Raw genomic sequence first — 20,711 nt, forward strand, 5'->3', positions numbered from 1 at the left:
TACTTTAGGATTGACTGGTTTGATCTCCTTGCAGTCCAAAGGACTCTCAAGAGTCTTCTCCAACACCACAGTTCGAAAGCATTGATTTTTTGGCGCTCAGCCTTCTTTATGGACCAACTCTCACATCTGTACGTGACTACTGGAAAACCATAGCTTTGACTAGACAGACCTTTGTCAGCAAAATAATGTCACTGCTTTTTAATATGCTGTCTAGGTTGATTATAGTTTTTCCTCCAAGAAGCAAGTGTCTTTTAATTTCACGGCCGTAGTCACCATCCGCAGTGACCTTTCTTATGGCTGAATAATATTTCATTATACATTATCTATCTGTCTATCACATTTTCTTTATCCATATCCTATGTTGGCTATTGTGAATAAAGCTGCAGTGAATATGAGCATACTATATCTCAACAATGTACTGATTTCATTCCCTTTGGATAAATATCAAGAAGTGGGATTGCTGGATCATACAGTTCTCCTTTTATGTTTTTTGAGGAAGCTACATACTGTTTATATTCCCACCAACAGTCCAGAAGTGTTCCCTTTTCTCATATCCTCACCAATACTTGTCTCTTGTCTTTCTGATGACAGCTATTCTAACAGAAACCAGTGAGGGGTGATATCTCACTGTAACTTTGATTTGCATTTCATTCATGATTAGAGATGTTAAGCACATTTTCATGTACCTGCTGCCCAATTGTATGTGGCTTTTTTCAATAGTAAGTACTACTACACAATCTGCAGTTGGTTGAATATGTGGAGGCATAATTTCAGATAAAGAGGCACCTTAGAGAGCCAACTTAACTTATATGTGGATTTTTGACTATGTGCAAGGTTGGTGCCCCTAATACCTTCACTGTTCAAGGGTCAACTGTCAAGCAGTTTAGTCGCTCAGTCATGTCCGACTCTTTGTGACCCCATGAACCACAGCATGCCAGGGCTTCCTGTCCATCACCAACTCACAGAGTTCACCCAAACCCATGTCCATCGAGTCGGTGATGCCATCCAACCATCTCATCCTCTGTCATCCCCTTCTCCTCCTGCCCTCAATCTTTCTGTTGTTTTTAATACTTTTGTTCTTTAACCTTTCTGAAAGTGAAAGTGAAGTCACTCAGTCATGTCCGACTCTTTGTAACCCCATGGACTGTAGCCTACCAGGCTTCTCCATCCATGGGATTTTCCAGGCAAGAGTACCAGAGTGGGTTGCCATTTCCTTCTCCAGGGTATCTTCACAACCCAGGGATCAAACCTGGGTCTCCCACATTGCAGGCAGATGCTTTACCCTCTGAGCCACAAGAGAAGCCCTTAACCTTTATACTAGAATTAAGTTATTAACATCATTGTGTTACAGTACTAAAGTATTCCAGATTTGATTATATACTTACCTTTATTATATATTTTCATATTCTTATTTAGCATCATTTCATTTCAGCTTGAGAAACACCATTTGGCATTTCTTGTAAGGCAGATCTATTGGTAAAGAACTCCCTTAACTTTTATGTGCCTGGTAAAGAGTTTATCTCTCCTTTGTTGCTGAAGAATAGACAGCTTTGCAGGGTAAAGTGTTCTTGGTTGGCAGTTTCTCTTCCAGCACTTTTAATATAACATCCCACTCTCTCCTGGACTGCAAAGTTTCACTGATAGCTTGTTGAGAGTTCCTTTGTATGTGAGAATTTTTTATGTTGCTACTCTAAATATTCTCTTTGTCTTTGAGTTTAGACAGTTTTATTTTAATATCTTGGAGAAGATCTCTTTGGGCCGAATCTGTTTAGGGACCTATGAGTTTCATAAACTTGGATATCTAAATCTCTCCCTAGATTTGGGAAGTTCTCAGTCATTATTTAAATAAGCTTTTTGCTCCTTTCTCCATTGATTCTCCTTCAAGGACTCCAATAACATGTTGCTTTGTCTGATCAGTTCAGTTCAGTTGCTCAGTTGCTCAGCAGGTTTTCCATGGGGTCTTTGTGACCCCATGAATCACAGCACGCCAGGCCTCCCTGTCCATCACCAACTCCCGGTGTTCACTCAGACTAACGTCCATTGAGTCAGTGATGCCATCCAGCCATCTCATCCTCTGTCGTCCCCTTCTCCTCCTGCCCCCAATCCCTCCCAGCATCAAAGTCTTTTTCAATGAGTCAACTCTTCGCATGAGGTGGCCAAAGTACTGGAGTTTCAGCTTTAGCATCATTCCTTCCAAAGAAATCCCAGGGTTGATCTCCTTCAGAATGGACTGGTTGGATCTCCTTGCAGTCCAAGGGACTCTCAAGAGTCTTCTCCAACACCACAGTTCAAAAGCATCAATTCTTTGGTGCTCAGCCTTCTTCACAGTCCAACTCTCACGTCCATACCTGACCACAGGAAAAACCATAGCCTCGACTAGATGGACCTTAGTCAGCAAAGTAGTCTCTGCTTTTGAATATGCTATCTAGATTGGTCATAGCTTTTCTTCCAAGGAGCAAGCATCTTTTAATTTCATGGCTGTAGTCACCATCTGCAGTGATTTTGGAGCCCAAAAAAATAAAGTCTGACACTGTTACCACTGTTTCCCCATCTATTTCCCATGAAGTGATAGGACTGGATGCCATGATCTTTGTTTTCTGAATGTTGAGCTTTAAGCCAACTTTTTCACTCTCCATTTTCACTTTCATCAAGAGGCTCTTTAGCTCCTCTTCACTTTCTGCCATAAGGGTAGTGTCATCTGCATATCTGAAGTTATTGATATTTCTCCCGGCAATCTTGATTCCAGCTTGTGTTTCTTCCAGTCCAGCGTTTTGTCTGATAGTATGCTATAATTCAGGTTTCCCTGGTAGCTTGGTGGTAAAAAATCCACCTGCCAATGCAGGAGACTCATGTTCAACCTCTTTCTGGGAAGATTCCCTGGAGAAGGAAATGACAACCCACTCCAGTATTCTTGCCTGGGAAATCCCATAACAGAGGAGCCTGGCAGGCTACAGTCCATGGGGCTGCAAAGAGTCAAACAGGATTTAGCGACTAAACAACAATGATCCTATAATTCACATAGGCTTTCTTCATTTTCATTCTCTCTGATAGCTTCTTTGCTTTGTGGAACAACAAAACATACCAGGTTCAACTTGTACATTTCGTTCTCCATCCTGGAATCAATGATTTTCTTTAAAGAGTTCTGGTTCCTTGTGGAAAGAAATGGTGTTTAGAGAGTGCCTCCTGGGTGCCAGTTGTTCAGTTGCTAAGCCATGTTTGATTCTTTGTGACCCCATGGGCTACAGCACACCAGGCTTCCCTGTCCTTCACTGTCTCCCAGAGTTTGCTCAAATTCATGTCCATTGAGTCAGTGATGCTATTTAATCATCTAATTCACTGTTGCCCCCTTCTTCTCCTGCCTTCAATTATTTCTAGCATCAGGGTCTTTTCCAATAAATCGGCTCTTTGCATCAGGCGATCAAAGTACTGGAACTGCAGTTTCAGCAACAGTCCTCCCAGTGAATAATCAGGGTTGATTTCCTTTAGGATTGACTGGTTTGATATCCTTGCAATCTAAGGGAGTAGTCTTCTCCAGCACCACAGTTCAGAAGCATCAATTCTTTGGTGCTCAGCCTTCTTTATGGTCCAACTGTCACATCCATACATGACTATTGGAAAAACCATAGCTTTGACTATCCCTGTGTGTCAGGGATGCCTGCTATTATTAAACCCAGCAATAATGCATCACATCAAAGATGAAGAGAATGTACAGAGTCAGACAATAAACTGCAAATTCATTCTGATATTTCCATTTTAGTTTTCAGTTTATACAACTTTCCCTAACTTCTTTGATTTTATATTTGTATTTCTTTTCTCTTACACTGAAATTCTTGATTCAAGAAATTGATTGTAATTGACTATTTGCTTATTCTAATTTATACACACTACTGGGTAATAAAGATATTTCCAAGCAATGTCTCTACATAAATGCTTCTAAGAATTTTTGTAAAACATACCAATATTACTTAATGAGGATGTAAGACTACAAAAGTCAAGATTTCTCTGCTGGTTCTTTTTTCCCTTAGGGAAAACAAATCTGTTTTAAAGTCATTTGAAATAATATTTGTTTGGTGGTGCTACCCACTTGATATACATTAATTTGTTACAGTATGGTTTCAATTTTAGAAACTACTTTTCAGAAATTAGGTTTAAATTTTCAATGATATTCAAGGTTCCTTTGGTTTCTAAGCCAAAACTATAAAACAAGGTATATTTAAAGAAGCCTAGGTTCCCTGTCTTTCGCCTCTACTCTGTTTCCCCTTATAGGTAATCTTTTGTCATAGTTTTTTTATTTTCCTTCCATTGTTTTGAAAATATAAGCTCATGCACTAAAATATTGACCTCTCCTTATTACTCTTCCCCACTTAGTATTTTCTGCCCACTACCCCATAGTGTTTAATAGTGATCCTCCTGATGACTCAAAAGCATACATAGTTCTCTATGGTGTGAGTGTATCATGGTTTATTCAGTTGTTCTCTGTTAATGCACATCTAGTTCCCTCATTCTTAATCCTGGACTGATAACCATCTGAGGAAAATCCATAACAAGGAGAACAAAACAAAAAGCAGAAACAGAAAAAGGAACTCAGGGAACAGAGCCTATGTAGAGAAAACAAAAGCTACCATATCTGCAGGGAAATTAGAAAAGGTATGTAATCATGGAAAAGAGAATGGGGACCACTAAAAGAATGCTTACAGAATAAGAAAGAGCTCTTGGAAATATCAAAATGTGGCATCAGAAATTAAAAAAACAAAAACCTCATTTAGAAAGATCAGAAGAACTCTCTCAGAGGTTGGAGAGAAAAAAAACAGAAACCCCAGGAAGATGGAAAATAGGCGAGAAGCGGCTTGAAAATTAGGGGACTTTATGATAGGGATCCAGAGAAGGCAATGGCACCCCACTCTGGTACTCTTGCCTGGAAAGTCCCATGGATGGAGGAGACTGATAGGCTGCAGTCCATGGGGTCGCAAAGAGTCGGACACGACTGAGCAACTTCATTTTCATGCATTGGAGAAGGAAATGGCAACCCACTCCAGTGTCCTTGCCTGGTGGGCTGCCATCTATGGGGTCGCACAGAGTCAGACACGACTGAAGTGACCTAGCAGCAGCAGCATGATAGGGATCAACCCTGGAAGTCCAATATTTGAATAATAGGGTTCCCCAAAAGAGAGAATAGGGAAAATGAAGGAGAAGAAATAACAAAATTATTTAAGATAATTTCCAAGAATCAAAGAGCCTGAAATACTGAAAGAACTTACTCAGTATTCAGTGGATGGAAGAACAGGCCCACATCACAGAATATCAGTGTGCAATTTCAAAGCACTGGGATAAAAAGATTTTGGGTGTTTCATAAAATTAAAAGAAAAAGAGGTCACATAAATTGGGTAATTGTATGCTTTCAGAATTTCCAACAGCAATAGTGAGAGCTAGTGGTCATTGGAATAATAGCTTCAAAGTCCTGAAGGAAAATGATTTCCAACCTAGAATTCTATACCCAGCCAAACGATATTGAGGGTGAAGGTTTTCAGACAAGTACAATCTTAAAAAAAAAAATTATTTGATGATGAACAAAACTGGGGAAAAAAAAAAAACAGTCACAACAACAAGAAATGGAGCATTTTTCAGGACATGAACACAGCCATCAAAATGACTGACAGAGGTAAAAGTGGTTTGTGGCCCCTGGGGGGATAGGTCAGGTGGAAGGGGGGACTGCTCTTTTAACTGTGAGGATGAATAATTTTGACAAAGACATAAAAATAGTAGGGAGAGAATAAATAATTTTTAAAAGGAAGGCAACTCTTGAGAACGAAGTTGATGTGACTGTTTTGAAGACTATGGTAAAAGAAACAGAAGAAGTATGACAAAAAGATTCTGAGATGCTATAGAAACTGGTCAAAGCATCAAAATTTAGAGGCATCTTTTAAACTCTCTGCACTCACCAATCTCCTGGCTTGCCCTCCTTGTTGTAAGAACTTGGCTAGGCCTTCTGGGAAAAAGTGATTCCCTGCAGTTGGAAAACAAACAAACAAAGAAACAAACCCACATCAGAGACAGAGAGACATGCTGGAAGAAGTTTCATGGGCCTTTCCTAACTGCAGAACTGGGAAATGTTGGGGAAATGAAGAAAGGATATGTCAAATTTCTTAAAAGTGAAAGGACCAATGATGTCTGGGAAATGGCAAACAGCTTCAATGATTTGGAGACTAACATTGTTTCCCAAATTTGCCCCATGTTATAGTCACCAGGGGGCTTCCCTGGTGGCTCAGGAGTAAAGAATCTACTTGCAATGCAGGAGACTCAAGTTCAATCCCTGGGTCTGGAAGATCCTCTGGAGAAGAAAATGGCAACCCATTCCAGTATGCTTGCCTGGGAAATCCCATGGGTAGCCTGGCAGGCTACAGTCCATGTGGTCGCAAAAGAGTTGGACAGGACTTGGCGACTAAACCACCACCACCATAGTCACCAGGTGAGCTTTTAAACATCCCAGGCCCATATCATACCCCATACCAATTAAATCAGATTAAGTAGGAGAAGGGGCCAGACATCAGTAATTTCTTTTATTTTGCCCTCCACTCACCCCTCCCATGACAGGCCTGCAGGATCTTAGTTTTCCAACCCAGGCCCTCTGTAGTGAAAGTTCAGAGTCCTACCCACTGGACTGCCAGGGAATTCCCCGACACCAGTAGTTTTGAAAGACCCTCAGATGATTCCAGTGTGCAGTCAACTCATGGAACCACTGGGGTAGAGTGTGTATGAGGAGGCTAAGCCTGGAAGGGTAGGGTAAAATTGTGAAGGTCTCAAGTGCCCAGCTACTAAAGGGCAATAGAGGTGCCATTGACAGTTTTTGAACTGTATGTGATGTGATTCGGCGTCTGGGGAGATTAATGCGCAGAAGAAATGGGAGGAGGTAAGATTACAGAAGCACAGAGAACACTGGCTAGACTGATAGGCTACTTTTTGACTCAGGAGAAGTGCTGCAGAGAAGTACCATGGGCTGTGTGCCTTAGGTGTGCCCAGTTCAGTTCAGTCGTTCACTTGTGTCTGGCTCTTTGTGACCCCATGACTTCAGCACACCAAGCTTCCCTGTCCATCACCAATTCTCTGAGCCTACTCAAACTCATGTCCATCGCTTCGGTGATACCATCCAGCCATCTCATCCTCTGGGCGTTTTCCAGTGAGTCAGTTCTTCGCATCAGGTGGCCAAAGCATTGGAGTTTCAGCTTCAGTATCAGTCCTTCCAATGAATATTCAGGACTGATTTCCTTCAGGATTGACAGGTTGGATCTCCATGCTGTCTAAGAGACTATCAAGAGTCTTCTCCAACACCACAGTTCAAAAGCATCAATTCTTCTGGGCTCTGCTTTCTTTACAGTCCAACTCTCACATCCATAGGTGGGTCCATGGGTCACCAAATCTTCCTTGTCTCACTGAAAACTCTACCGTTCTCTGGTTCAAGCCCCTCGGTTGTAATGCTCCCCCAGACGGGTGTGAGAATCACCAGGAGGCAGTGTAGGCCCCAGTAGGCTCAAGGGAGGGCTGCAGGCTCTGCTCTCTGGGCCAAATCCCCAGCGTGGAGGAAAGGGATCCCAGTCCCCGAGAAGTTGAGGACCAAGCAGAGGCGATGGGTAGGAGGCTGTGCATCTTGTTGCGCCAGGGAAATGCAGTCTGAGGTCGTCCTAACCGCCCCCCCAACTCCTTCGGGGACCACTGCCCTTCCAGGAGGTTCCTTTCTATTCCCTCCTGCAGTGAGAGGGTTACTCCTCCACCGGCGCCAAGATGTTGGGGCCTTGCCGGCTTCTTTCCACCAGCACCCCCAGAATGGAAGGCCGAGCACACAAGAAGTACTCCATGTCCAAGATAAGACTTAGCCGGGGCAGGTAGTAAGTGGGAGCTGATGGGCACGAGGCGCATCTACCCGGGGCTTGTCCCCCTAGTTTCTTTGTTGGAGGGGACGAGATGTCCGGGGGCGGGGCTCAAGGCCATTGGCTGACCATTTCCTGTGAGAAGTCACCGAGACCAAAACCTGTCGGAGGGGGGTGTGCGCGAGCCCGGTCCCTCGAGGTGCACGGCTCAAAGCACTCGTTCCAAAGGTGGCCGAGAGCCATCCCATTGGAGCGCTCGTCCGCGAGATGGGAGACATCGAAACGCCTCTTTAAAACACACGGTGACAAACACCCCCTCCCACCCAGCGGCGACGTGCACGTGACAGTTTTCGGGCCCTCGCAACTACGTGGAAACTTGGAATAGGTCTGCGGCTGCATACAGCCGCGCGCCGGGGTCTCCGCGCCCCCGCCCCGCTCGTCGCAGCGGAGGGGGCCGAGCTACCGCGAGCAGGCGACCCCGCCCGCTGAGTCTGTCCCCGGGGAAGCGGCTCCCGAGGCCGCAGCGGCGGCGCAGGCCATGTGGGACGCACGGGTAACTAGGTGCGTAGAGGCGCAGGATGCGCGGGGGGCGCCTCCGGCCTTCAGCCGTGCCTCTCCCCGGCGGAGGGGAGGCGGCCGCGCGCTGGAGCAGGCGGTCCCTGCGCTCATCTAGGTGCAGGCGCGGGCCTGTTGCGCGGGGTCCGGCGCGGGGTGGGGGTGGGGGGCGGCTCCGGGGTTCCTGGCGCCTGGGGAAGGGGCGCGCGTTGCGACAGGACTGCGGCGGCGCGCGGCCTGCCACGTCCCCACCCCGGCACCAAATCTGCGGCTCCGGGGCCCGCCTCCCGCCTCCTCCGGTAGACCCCAGGGGCCGCAAATGTTAAGACCAGCGGACGCGCCCGCGGGGCACTCCTCGGACTGGCAGGCGCCCGGGCGCGGGGCGGGATTTGCCGGGAACTTAGGGGAGAGCTGGCCGCTTCCTGGCTGGAGGAGGTTGGCGAATCCAGCCCCGAGCAGGCCTCTTCCCCAGCCCGCCCGATCGTGAGCTGGGCTTGCCTCAGGCCCACCGTCCTCGGCCAGAAGAGTCGGGAGGAGGGGATAGCACTAAGGGCCCGGGGTTCAGAGGCGAAGTCCCCAAAACCCAGGCTTCTGCTTTCGAGCGTTTGCAAAAGCGGGTTCGGAGCCTGGAGCCTGGGAGATGCACTCCGCTCCCTCGCCGCACGCCTACTGGGAGCCCGGAGCATTAGCCACCTGGCTGAAACTGCCTTTCTTCAGCCGGATTCCCGGCTAGGGGCGATTCTAGGAGGCTGCAAGCTTTGGTTCATACTAGGCAAAATTTATCGGGAGATGTACAATTTGCAAAAAAAAAAAAAAAAAAAAATTTTTTTAAGAGGAGCGAGAAAGGGGTGGGCTCTGAGGTTTCTAGTCCCCAGTCCAGTTGTTGTTGACCTAATCAGTCCTTACGTGGGAGGAAAGCAGGGAGCCCATGGGCTTCAACACCCAGGTTCTGCCCCTGCCTGGCGCTGAGCTTCCCAAGTGCCAGGCATCTTTCTGAGGCAAGACTGTTACCCGGATCGCTTGGTCTTCTGTGGATTATCCTGTTTTGTGCTTTATAGGAAGTACTACCCTGGAGGAGAGTCAGAAGTTTGTTTCAATTGTTTTGCAGTCATCTGTGTTTTGTACAATTGCAGGATGGGTGCATGAGCTCTGAGTACCCTGTGCCGGCCTTTGTATCCTCCACAGGAGATGGAGGCGGGGATGGGTGTGTGGGGGCATCTGTCCCCAGGGTCAGATCCCACTGCTTCCAGCTTCTTTCTGTCTTTTCCTGACCAAGATCCACAATAGAGACCCACACTCAGGCACATACATATATCAGTATAAAACTGCAAGAAGAGCGCCGTGAATGCTAAGTCGATTTACTCATGTGGGACTCTCTGTGAACCTATGGACTGTAGCCTGCCAGGGTCCTCCGACCATGGGATTTTCCAGGCAAGAGTAGTGGCTGGAGTGGGTTGCCATGCCCTCCTCCAGGGGATTTTGCCCACTCAGGGATCCAACGGAGCCTCTTGTTTTACCACTAGTGCCATCTGGGAAGCCCCCAAGAAGAGCCTCACAGGACATTTACACTCTACCGAGTGAGGACAGTGATATTTTCTGTTCTATTCCATATTCTTTTTTCTTTTAAACCTAGTCATAATCCGTTAACTTGGTTTGATCACTGACTAATCAGTCCGAGGTGGCAAGTGCAAGCTTTCTTTGGGGCACCCCCAGAGAGATGGAGGAGAGTATTCATATTTCCCTGGGAACTAACTCTGGAAGGGATGAATGGGTTTAGGAGACATGAAGGAAGCTGAGATTCAGACTTGAGTAAGGAGAGTACTAGAGGTTGTGGCTGCAAAGGCAGGCTGAAGGATGCTTCTGGTTCCTCTGGTTCCATCTGTCTGGCCCCACCAGGCTGCCTGCCTGCCAGGAGCCCAGTGAATGGGTGGGGCCTCCTGTGAGTGCTGGGGAGGTAGCAGAGTAATGGCTTCTTGCCATTGTCTTTTTTTTTTTTTTTTTTTTGAGTAAGCAGGAAGGAGAATGCTGAAAGGCTGCCAGGAGTTCTGTATTCATACATTCCAAAGGGGACTCTTGTAAGTCTCTGCACAGAATTTCATAGCCGGGTCAGCAGCAGGGCAGTGAACATTTTATAGATGAAGAAGCTGAGGCTCATCACCTGGTAGTCATTACAGCTAATTAGTAGATCTGGCCTTAGACACCCACTCTCTCAGGAACCGAAGAGACTTGATGGAATTCTTCAACCTCTCTTTGTTGATTGGTTCTTTTTTCCTACACTTGCTACCAAAGGCCCATTGCTATGCTGTGTACCCTCTTAGTATTTTATTTTTGCTTCTTGGGATGAAGATTCTGTTAGTGGGCAAAATAGAGCATGCGAGCCTCTGTCTAGGTGGGAAAGGTAAGTGGCCCTGAGGATGCTCTTGAAAACTGAAGCAGGGTTGGGTTTTGGGCCTCTGGTCATTTTCATGGGTGTGGTAGTGTTTTCCTTGGCCTCCAAGAACAATTTCATTGCCTTTCCAGACAGAAAAGTGGAGCTGACCGATTGGCACCCTGCCTCTGGGTTTCCAGTCACTGACACAGCTGACCGTGTCTCATGACTTTTGTAACAAGTTTCCTTGAAGTGTATCCTGAGTTTCTTAAGGCCCAGAAATCTTTGTTTGGACAAATCTTTATAAGAAGGAAGAACTAGGGGGAAATGGACAGTCTCTTTAGCAAAGATGACTCTTTAGGTTACCACTGAGATCTATGGTGGGACAGTGGCAAGGGTGGAGAGAACATTTGGTTTTAAACTTTATTTTTTAAATTTCTGGCTTCACCGTGCCACTTGCTGACCAGGAAATGAACCCGCACCCTCAGCAGTGAAAGCATATAGAGTCCTAACCACTGGTCCCCTGGGGAACTACACACTGCTATAGTTAGAATGGATAACCAGCAAGGACAAGGAACTCTGCTCAATGTTATGTGGCAGCCTGGATGGGAGGGGAGTTTGGGGGAGAATCGATGTGGATCGCTGAGTCCCTTTGCTGTTCACCTGAAACTGTTCCAACACTGTTCATTGGCTATATCTCAATACAAAATTTAAAAAAGGCAAAATAAGAAACTGTAAAGAAAGGTATTGAAGCAGGTAAACAGACATCTTTCAAACCCCAAAATGTCACAGTGCCCAAACCAAGATCAGTATTCTTCCGTTTGGTCACTAAGGTTGTCCATTTTGCCTGATCAGACATTTTTCTTTGTCTCAGATCTCCTAAGTAAGCATTGCTTTGTTTCCTTGATTTTGTGGAAAATCTGAAAGTGTGACTGAGCCTTACCTGTAACCCCCTGACCCAGTTTATCTGAATCAATTCCATCTTTTGCCTGGGCGTTGAACATCAGCATCAGTGCCCACCTGCATCCCCACAGCACATTGTCTTGGCTTCTTTGAGCCCGGTGAGCTGGTAGGACCTCCTGTGTGTTGGTCGGAGACAAGCCGAGTTTGGATTTAGCTATTTCTGCTTGAAGTTCTGATGACATCTAGATTGAGATGTTTTCATCTTGTAAGTGCTGAGTCCTCCTGTCAATGAAAAGAAAGATTGCTAACCTTAGAAAACAGTGATGACCTTTTGAAGGTGCAGGGGTAGAAAAGTGTTCCCTTCTTTCCTTTTATGTTCTTTGGCTGGCTCTATTAATTAAATTGACACAAGGGATTAACAGGAGAAAAGCAAATTTAATTTCCTGCATATGGGTGCGCCGTAAAAATATGAGTCTCAAAGAAGTCTGACTGATACAGGAAGCTTTTATGCCTGCCTTTTAGGCAAAGAAACAACGACCATTGACAAAGGGGCTTGGGTTTGGGGTAATAAACTGGTGAAAAAATAACAAGGTTTGTTTACACAGCTCTCACCCTAAATTCCCTATCTCTGCTGATAAGGATGCCTCTTACCCTTCTGGTACAGAGAGGGTGCCTTTCCCATGGGAAATTTTATTTTTTGCTTTCAGAGGGGGAAGGAGGGTCAGAGTGTCCTTTTTGCACCAGCTGTTTCTCAAATACCTTTGATACAAAATAATAATCACTATGCACATTATAGGGTAGCATGTTCAGAGGAAACCAGGCCATCTGGGGGGAAGCTGCACAACAGAAAATATAGAGAATTAAACACACTACTGAGTAGTTTATTTACTGTGGAAAATACTTGGATCACAAGTGTCAACTGGGGTGAGCTTCGTGTCCAGCTGCGGTCCCCGAGGTTCTCGCCTATGGTCACCCTTGGATCACCTCATCCATTGCCCATCAGGGTCCACTCTACCTCGAGGCTCAAAAATTGGTAACTTCGAAGGCTCACGGGCGTCTGGAATCTGAACTCACCATCCAGGTACTAAGGGTCTCCGTAATATGGGCTCAGATTTTGTCTCTAATATACACTTTGTTCTCCCGTCAGCGTCTTACCTGGTCTCACCTCTTTTTGCTTTTTCGCTTTCCAAGGCAGTTGTGCTGCTCACATACCTGAGGGCCAGTATACCTCATATACTGGCCAATGGAGGATTTAAGCACGTGAGACCTAGGCACTGCTAACAGGGGCAGAACAGAGTTGGTGCCAGGCAGCCCAGGGAGAAAGGGTGAGTGGACATGCAGACAAGCCTTCCAGAAGGGTTCCCAGCTCCTGAATCCTCCGCCCCTGGACAAAGTCTGGGAGGTAAGCTTTGTGCTACACCCAGACGGATGGAGGGTACTTCCAGCAGGCCGGACTGATGGGCACCGGAGAAGAGAGGGTCATTCCAGGTAAAGGGGGCAGCGTGTTATGAAGAATAATGACGAGCACCATTTCCTTATATACAAACACGCCACGAGGACGTGTGTAGAGGTTCTTCTAGGTGAGCGTAGCCACTGGTTCACCCCACCTGGAATGGTCCTCTTGGACTGGACATGTGCAGGAGGCCATGAGGAAGGAGGTGGGCAAATGTCTTTTTTAACAACTCCCAGATAAATAAGTTTTAGAGATCTAGTTAACGCACAGCATAATGATAATAGCCAACAACATTGTATTATAAACTGCAATGTTGCCTAGAGACTAGATCTTAATTTTTCCCATTCCAAAAAAGAAATTATACTTGTCTGTCATCATAGAGGTATTAGCTAATGCTATGGTGGCAAGCATATTGAAACAGATAAATATAAAATCAACACCTTGGGGACTTCCCCGGTGGTCCAGTGGTTGGGACTCCGGCTTCCAATGCAGGGGATGTGGGTTTGATCCTTGGTTGGGGAGGTAAGATTCCCACATGCAGCGAGGCTAAGCCAAAAGAGTAAAAACACTTAAAAAAAAAAAAAATCAACACACTGCACACCTTAAACTTACAAAAGGTTATACATCAATTATATTTAAACAATATTGTCTTATAAAAAAGGGAAAAAGAAAAATGGTGAGCAAAAAGTCTTGTATGCTAAACCAATATAATATGTTACCTTGTGTGCTATGGGCTTTGCATGGGGCTCAGTGAGTGAAGAACCTACCTGCAGTGCTGGAGATTCAGGAGACGCGAGTTCGATCCCTTTGTTGGGAAGACCCCTCGGAGGAGGGCATGGTAACCCACTCCAGTATTCTTGCCTGGGGAATCCCAAGGACAGAGGAGCCTGGCGAGCCACAGTCCGTAGGGTCGCAAAGAATGGGACACGACTGAAGCGACTTAGCCCTCATGCATGCTACCATTAGTTGAGCCTGGCTCTATGTTAAATGCATTTCATGTATTATTTATTCCTCAGAGAAATACTGTAAGCAATCCCCGTTTTACAGGTCTCTCTGCCCTTGAATGTGAGCTTCATGAGGGCAGCAGAGATTTGGGTCATTCTTGAAGCACATGTCCTGGCATCTGGCAGAGGGCCTGGCACACAGAAGGTCCTCAATACTTGCTGACTGGCTGAGGAATGAGGAAGTCCAGTCATAGAGGTGACTCTGACCCTGTTTAGCATTAAGGAAACTGAAGGCGAGGGTTACGGAATTGGCTGCCTGACCCCAGGCCTGGAATAGGCGCAGTGGGACTGGATCCCAGGTTTGTGGACTTGGTCTTTTGCAAGGAGGAGGCACGCTTGTCCTCCCTGTGGGGCTGGCCCCAGCCTTGTGACTGCAAAGGTGTGTGACAGGGAAGGGGCCAGATGAATTTGGGATCATGTGGTTACAACAGGGAGAAGGCCGAAAAGGAAAGTTGAAGGATGTGTGTGTGTGTTTAAGGCTGGGAAAGTGGATGGCTGTCTTTTCAGCCTGGCCAAAGTTCACACTTTTTTCAAGACCAAGTGCAAAGCCCTGTGTTTCAGAAAACTGTCAGCTGGTACCAGAACTTCAGAGGGACTCAGATCTCCCCAGCATTGCTAAGGTACCTCCCTTTGAGGAGGTGCCTTTCAGGGACCCTGTCTGGGTGAGACTCTTATTTAGGGGAGCTCCTGGGCACCTCTGGACCCTTCCCAGGCCCCAGTGGATGGTGTTTCAGGCTCTCCACTGGGTTTGTCTTGCCTTTCAGACATGGGGAAGAAAAACTGCTGTGGTCTTAAGGGTGGGAGGAGGAACAGAGGCCGTTAATCTGCATCTGAAATATTAAAGGGTCTTCTCAGATGGCTCAGCAGTAAAGAATCCACCTACCGCGGAGGAGACGTGGGTTTGATCCTTGGGTCGAGAAATTCCACAGAGTGGCGTGGAGGGTGACAGTCCAGGGGGTTGCAAAAATTGGACACAACTTAGCGAATGAAGAGCAGCAGCAGGAAAATACTGCAGAGGGGCGTGGGAAGGGATGAGGAGCCGGGCCCACTTGGGCTGCTGCTATCCAACTCGAGTTCTGCGCTAGGTGAGAAAGCACCTTTGTCCTCGGGCTGTCGTGGGGCGGAGGTGGGGCTGTACCCTCCTTGGGGCTGCTCCCACTTCACAACCATCTATAGCTCCCAGGTGCTCTGAGGGAGAGTGGGAAGCCTAAATACAGGGACTGTGGCAGTAGTTGGGCCGCCTGGATTTAGCACAGGTGCTGAGTCAAGACTTCTGAGCAGCCTGTGTGCGCCCCTCTGGAACGTCCTCATTTGTCTACAGGCAGAGTCTGGAATGGCAGCTTTTCAGAGTCACTGTTTTGGGCATTTGATTTTCATTTTCAAGGCCACCCTTTCTGTTTGCCCCAGTCCCCCGACCCTTTCTTCATTTCACCTCTCAGGGTGTTTTGAACACAGATTTTGTTATCAGACTTAGGTTTGTGCCTTGTTTAGAGAAGTCGCTTTTCTTTGATTAAACCTGTTTCTGGATCCGTAAAACTGGGATCATAATTACACCTCCCTCTCTGGCACTGTTCGGAACAATTTGATGATAAAATGTCTGAGAGGGGCTTAGCACAGGGCCTGGCATGTAGTAAGTGCATGGTGAATTTTACCTGTTATCATGCAGCTACCCAGGACTGCTCTCATTCAGATAGGACAGTGCGAACAGGCCAGTCTGTGGCACACACAGGAGAAATTGTGCCCACCTCTGGCCACCACGGGGAGGTGTAGGGGGTCTCCTTACGGCCTTCCTCTTTGGGCGTCAAGTGATTAAGACTCCACTTCTGAGCCAGGAGTTGAGATGTATCCTTCTCAGCCCTTCAGCAGTATTTCTTGAGCATCTTCCAGGGCCCTGGTGGTTTTAGAAACTTAGAACATTTGCCTTTCAGGGTCCAAACCACCTGCATACTGTCCAAGACTAAAATGTGCCCGAAAACTCTTAGCTTGTCCTTCCTTAGAGAATGAAGTTCTTTAATCTGAGTTTATATTCTTTCTTGTCTTTTTTTTTTTTTTGAGTTAAAAGATTCCGTCTCTTGTGAAATTATGCAGACAGCAGATGGTACACATTTATTTATTTTTTAAGATGGTACACTTAAGAAAAAATTCTGATTTGGCAAATCAAGGAGTTGGCAACCTTATTTAGGCTCCCTTTGATTTCTTTCGTGTGTGTGCAAAGGTTACTGTTTGTCAAAAAAAAAAAAAATCTAGGAGTCACTGATTTATAGGATTATTCTTTGCTGTTAGCATTTGTCAATCCCTGGCACTGTCATATCACAGGTGACATGTGGCCCTGTTTGCTGACTTTTGGATTTTCAACAGGTGCTTATAAATCTGGGTCGACATCTCTCTCCTTGGTTTTCCCCAATAACCAGCAGCTTTGGCAGTACGATCTTGGTTGTTTTTGATTTGTGCTTTGTGTGGCTGGCTTTTCTTAACATTTGTGTCCAAAGGAACCACTGTTGTAAAATTTAGTTTGTGCTTTAAGAGTTCAGTCTACAAGGAAAAGCAGAAAAAGTATCTAGCATGGAGCTTTTGAGACCTAGCACAGGGCCTGAAATACTGGGACTATGGGGGAAATATATTTAATATGTTGAAACTGGTTAGGTCCTAACTCAGGGCCCTAAGCGGTTTTATTATTTATTTATTTATTTATTTTTTCCCTAAGCGGTTTTAAAAGCCACACACACAGGGCCTGGGCAGAAATGTTCACAACAGCAGCGTTGACTTTAGCTGGGGTGAGCACGGCAGGTGACAGGTTTGCTGGGGTTCAGAGTGTCTGTTGGGGAGGAGGACCACAGGTCTGAAAGTCCTTTGGAACTTTTATGGAAATTGTGCTTGAGAGGAGGTGGGAGTGGGGCCTCAGGACCCTGGAGGGCTTTTGTAACCTAGGCACAGCCTGTGATCTGATGGATCCAGGGATGTCTCACTGATGGTGATAAAGAAGTTGAGCAGGAGCTGGGTGACCCTTGAGGTGTGTGTGTGCGCGCTCAGTCACTCAGTCGTGTCCAGCTCTTTTGCGACCCCATAGGGTGTAGCCCGCTAGGCTCCTCCGTCCATGGGATTTCCCAGGCAAGAGTACTGGAGTGGGTTGCCATTGCCTTCTCCAGGGGATCTTTCTGACCCAGGGGACTGAACCTCGTTCTCCTGCGTTTCCTGCATCAGCAAGTGGATTCTTTACCACTGCCCCACCTGGGAAGCCCCTTAGTCTGGGGCAGGGAGAGCTAATAACAAAGATGGGGAGGATGCATCCAGAGGGTGTGTGTGAGCCCTGCATGCCTCTTAGGGGAGACAGAGCTGAGGGTGAGGTGGGGAACAGGTGGCTTGCATCGGGCTGCTGTAGGGCACTTTAAGTGTTCATGCTTGGATGCACAAATTCATTCTGGCTCAAGTCTTTGTTATGCAAACTGGGAATGGCACACAGGACTCATCTGGGGTGTGAATGTGTGGCCACCTAGAAAGAATGATGCAGAAGGGATTCTGAAGCCTCATCAGGCCATGCAGGAAGGAATACTGTGATCAGAGGGTTGGGTGGGTGAGTCGGGGGAGGCAGAACCCCTGATAGGGACCTGTGTCTAATGTGAAGTTGTAGAGAGGGGTGAAATAGGCAAGTCCTCTTACTTCCTTCATTTCTAGTCAATGAAAGAAAAATTGCCAAGGACTTGGGCAAAAGGTGGAAGATTCTGGAAGGCTGCTACTGTCTTTGGCAACCAGGGAAGGGGCAAGGAGCTTGTGGGCCTCAGAGGCGGGAAAATGTGGGGTTGTAGGGCACCAGAAGGCCCTCCTTCTGCCCCTCCTTTCTCTGGGTAAAGGTACTGTCATCTCTCACCGAGAGGATTTTCTTCTCAGGGTTGGGGTGGGGGGTAAGGCTGCGCCCCTCTGGAGCTGCCTACCTGAGCGGGGAACCTTTCCCAAAGTTCCAGTCCAAAACCCCCGGGGAGGGGGACTCTCGGGCCTGCAGGTCTGGCACCCAGAGCCCATGCGAGATCCTGGACCCCGCTGCATGCACCTTGGCCTTCCATTCAAAGGAACAATTGCAGGAGAGAAGGATTTGGGTCCATTTTAATACTTGACAGCACTGACCCCTTGCACTCTTCATTCAAGGCCTTCATTCACAGATTTTTCTCAGCTGCTTAACTGACTGGTAATTTCAGAGAACCCCTGTGAAAACAGACAGATCGTAGGGCTAGGGTCTTTTCCTCCCTCCCCTCAGAGATTTTTTTTTTTTAATTCTTATTGGCGTATAGTTGATGCACAATATTGTTAGTTTTTGGTGTACAGCATAGTGAATCAGTTATACACATACACGTATCCACGCTTTTTTTTAGTCTTTTCCCATATTGTCATTACAGTGTGTTGAGTCGAGTTCCCCGTGCTATACAGAAGGTCATTATTAGTTATCTGTTTCATGTGCGTGTGCGTGCTCAGTCACTTCAGCCGTGTCCAGCTCTTTGTGGACCCTGTGGACTGTAGCCCGCCAGGCTCCTCTGTCCGTGGGATGCAATTAAGGCAATTAATATCCTCATGTCCTTGAATGAAATATGTCTGTAGAATAAATTCTAAGGAAAGAATACTGGAGTGGGTTGCCGTGCCCTCCTCCAAGGGATCTTCCCGACCCAGAGATCAAACCCAGGTCTCCTGAGTCTCCTGCATTGCAGGTGGATTATCGATAAGCCACTGGGGAAGCCCCATTTTATGTATCAGTTCAGTTCAGTCGCTCAGTCGTGTCCGACTCTGCGACCCCATGAATCGCAGCACGCCAGGCCTCCCTGTCTATCACCATCTCCCGGAGTTCACTCAGACTCATGTCCATCGAGTCAGTGATGCCATCCAGCCATCTCATCCTCTGTCGTCCCCTTCTCCTCCTGCCCCCAATCCCTCCCAGCATCAGAGTCTTTTCCAAAGAGTCAACTCTTCGCATGAGGTGGCCAAAGTACTGGAGTTTCAGCTTTAGCATCATTCCCTCCAAAGAAATCCCAGGGCTGATCTCCTTCAGAATGGACTGCTCGGATCTCCTTGCAGTCCAAGGGACTCTCAAGAGTCTTCTCCAACACCACAGTTCAAAAGCATCAATTCTTTGGCACTCAGCTTTCTTCACAGTCCAACTCTCACATCCATACATGGCCACAGGAAAAACCATAGCCTTGACTAGACTTTCCTTCCAAGGAGTAAGCATCTTTTAATTTCATGGCTGTAGTCACCATCTGCAGTGATTTTGGAGCCCCCCAAAATAAAGTCTGACACTGCATCCACTGTTTCCCCATCTATTTCCCATGAAGTGATGGGACCAGATGCCATGATCTTCGTTTTCTGAATGTTGAGCTTTAAGCCAATTTTTTCACTCTCCACTTTCACTTTCATCAAGAGGCTTTTTAGTTCCTCTTCACTTTCTGCCATAAGAGTGGTGTCATCTGCACTATCTGAGGTTATTGATATTTCTCCCGGCAATCTTGATTCCATCTTGTGCTTCCTCCAGCCCAGCGTTTCTCATGATGTACTCTGCATATAAGTTAAATAAGCAGGGTGACAATATACAACCTTGACGTACTCCTTTTCCTATTTGGAACCAGTCTGTTGTTCCATGTCCAGTTCTAACTGTTGCTTCCTGACCTGCAAACAGGTTTCTCAAGAGGCAGATCAGGTGGTCTGGTATTCCCATCTCTTTCAGAATTTTCCACAGTTTATTGTGATCCACACAGTCAAAGGCTTTGGCATAGTCAGTAAAGCAGAAATAGATGTTTTTCTGGAACTCTCTTGCTTTTTCCATGATCCAGGGATGTTGGCAATTTGATCTCTGGTTCCTCTGCCTTTTCTAAAACGAGCTTGAACATCTGGAAGTTCACGGTTCTCATATTGCTGAAGCCTGGCTTGGAGAATTTTGAGCATTACTTTGCCAGCGTGTGAGATGAGTGCAGCTGTGCGGTAGTTTGAGCATTCTTTGGCATTGCCTTTCTTCGGGATTGGAATGAAAACTGAGCTTTTCCAGTCACTACTATTTTATGTATAGTAGTCTGTATATGTTAATCCCAATCTCCCAATTTATCCCTCTCCCTCCCTACCCCCCCTGGTAACCGTAAGATTGTTTTCTACATCTGTAACTCTGTTTCTGTTTTGTAAATAAACTAATTTGTACCTTTTTAAAAATTCCACATGTAAGCGACACCATACAATATTTGTGCTTCTATGTCTGACTTACTTCACTCTGTATAACCTCAGGGCTGTGTTTTTTAACAAAATATTTTCTCTTTGCTGGATAAACAAAGCAAAGGTTCTGTAAATGTTACAAGGATCACACAGAAATAATGGAGATCGCCATGGCCTGTACCACTAACCTGAACCTTCCTGGATTTCTGGCAACAGTGGGTTCTAGCCCTGGCTTCCCTGCCCACCCACAGGTGCTGTAGACCGGGATGCTGGGTGGAGGCAGGAATCAGCCTGGATCTCACCCCTGGTACTCACCCCGGTGTGACCGTGGCCAGGCCCCCCAAATCTCTGAGCCTAGGGAGATTTGGCTTAGAACATTTCCCTTG

The 20,711-nt window shown here is 46.6% G+C and overlaps 1 protein-coding gene across 1 annotated transcript in view; it reads left to right on the forward strand.

The window, feature by feature from the left end:
- TRANK1 (tetratricopeptide repeat and ankyrin repeat containing 1) overlaps positions 8,008-20,711 on the forward strand; it is a 95,892-nt gene continuing 83,188 nt past the window's right edge. The window contains 1 exon segment of the mRNA XM_018067182.1: positions 8,008-8,423. Coding sequence (XP_017922671.1) covers positions 8,401-8,423 — 23 coding nt within the window. The 5' untranslated portion in view covers positions 8,008-8,400.

This window comes from Capra hircus, chromosome 22 (assembly GCF_001704415.2).
Source record: "Capra hircus breed San Clemente chromosome 22, ASM170441v1, whole genome shotgun sequence".
Taxonomy (NCBI): Eukaryota; Metazoa; Chordata; class Mammalia; order Artiodactyla; family Bovidae; genus Capra; species Capra hircus.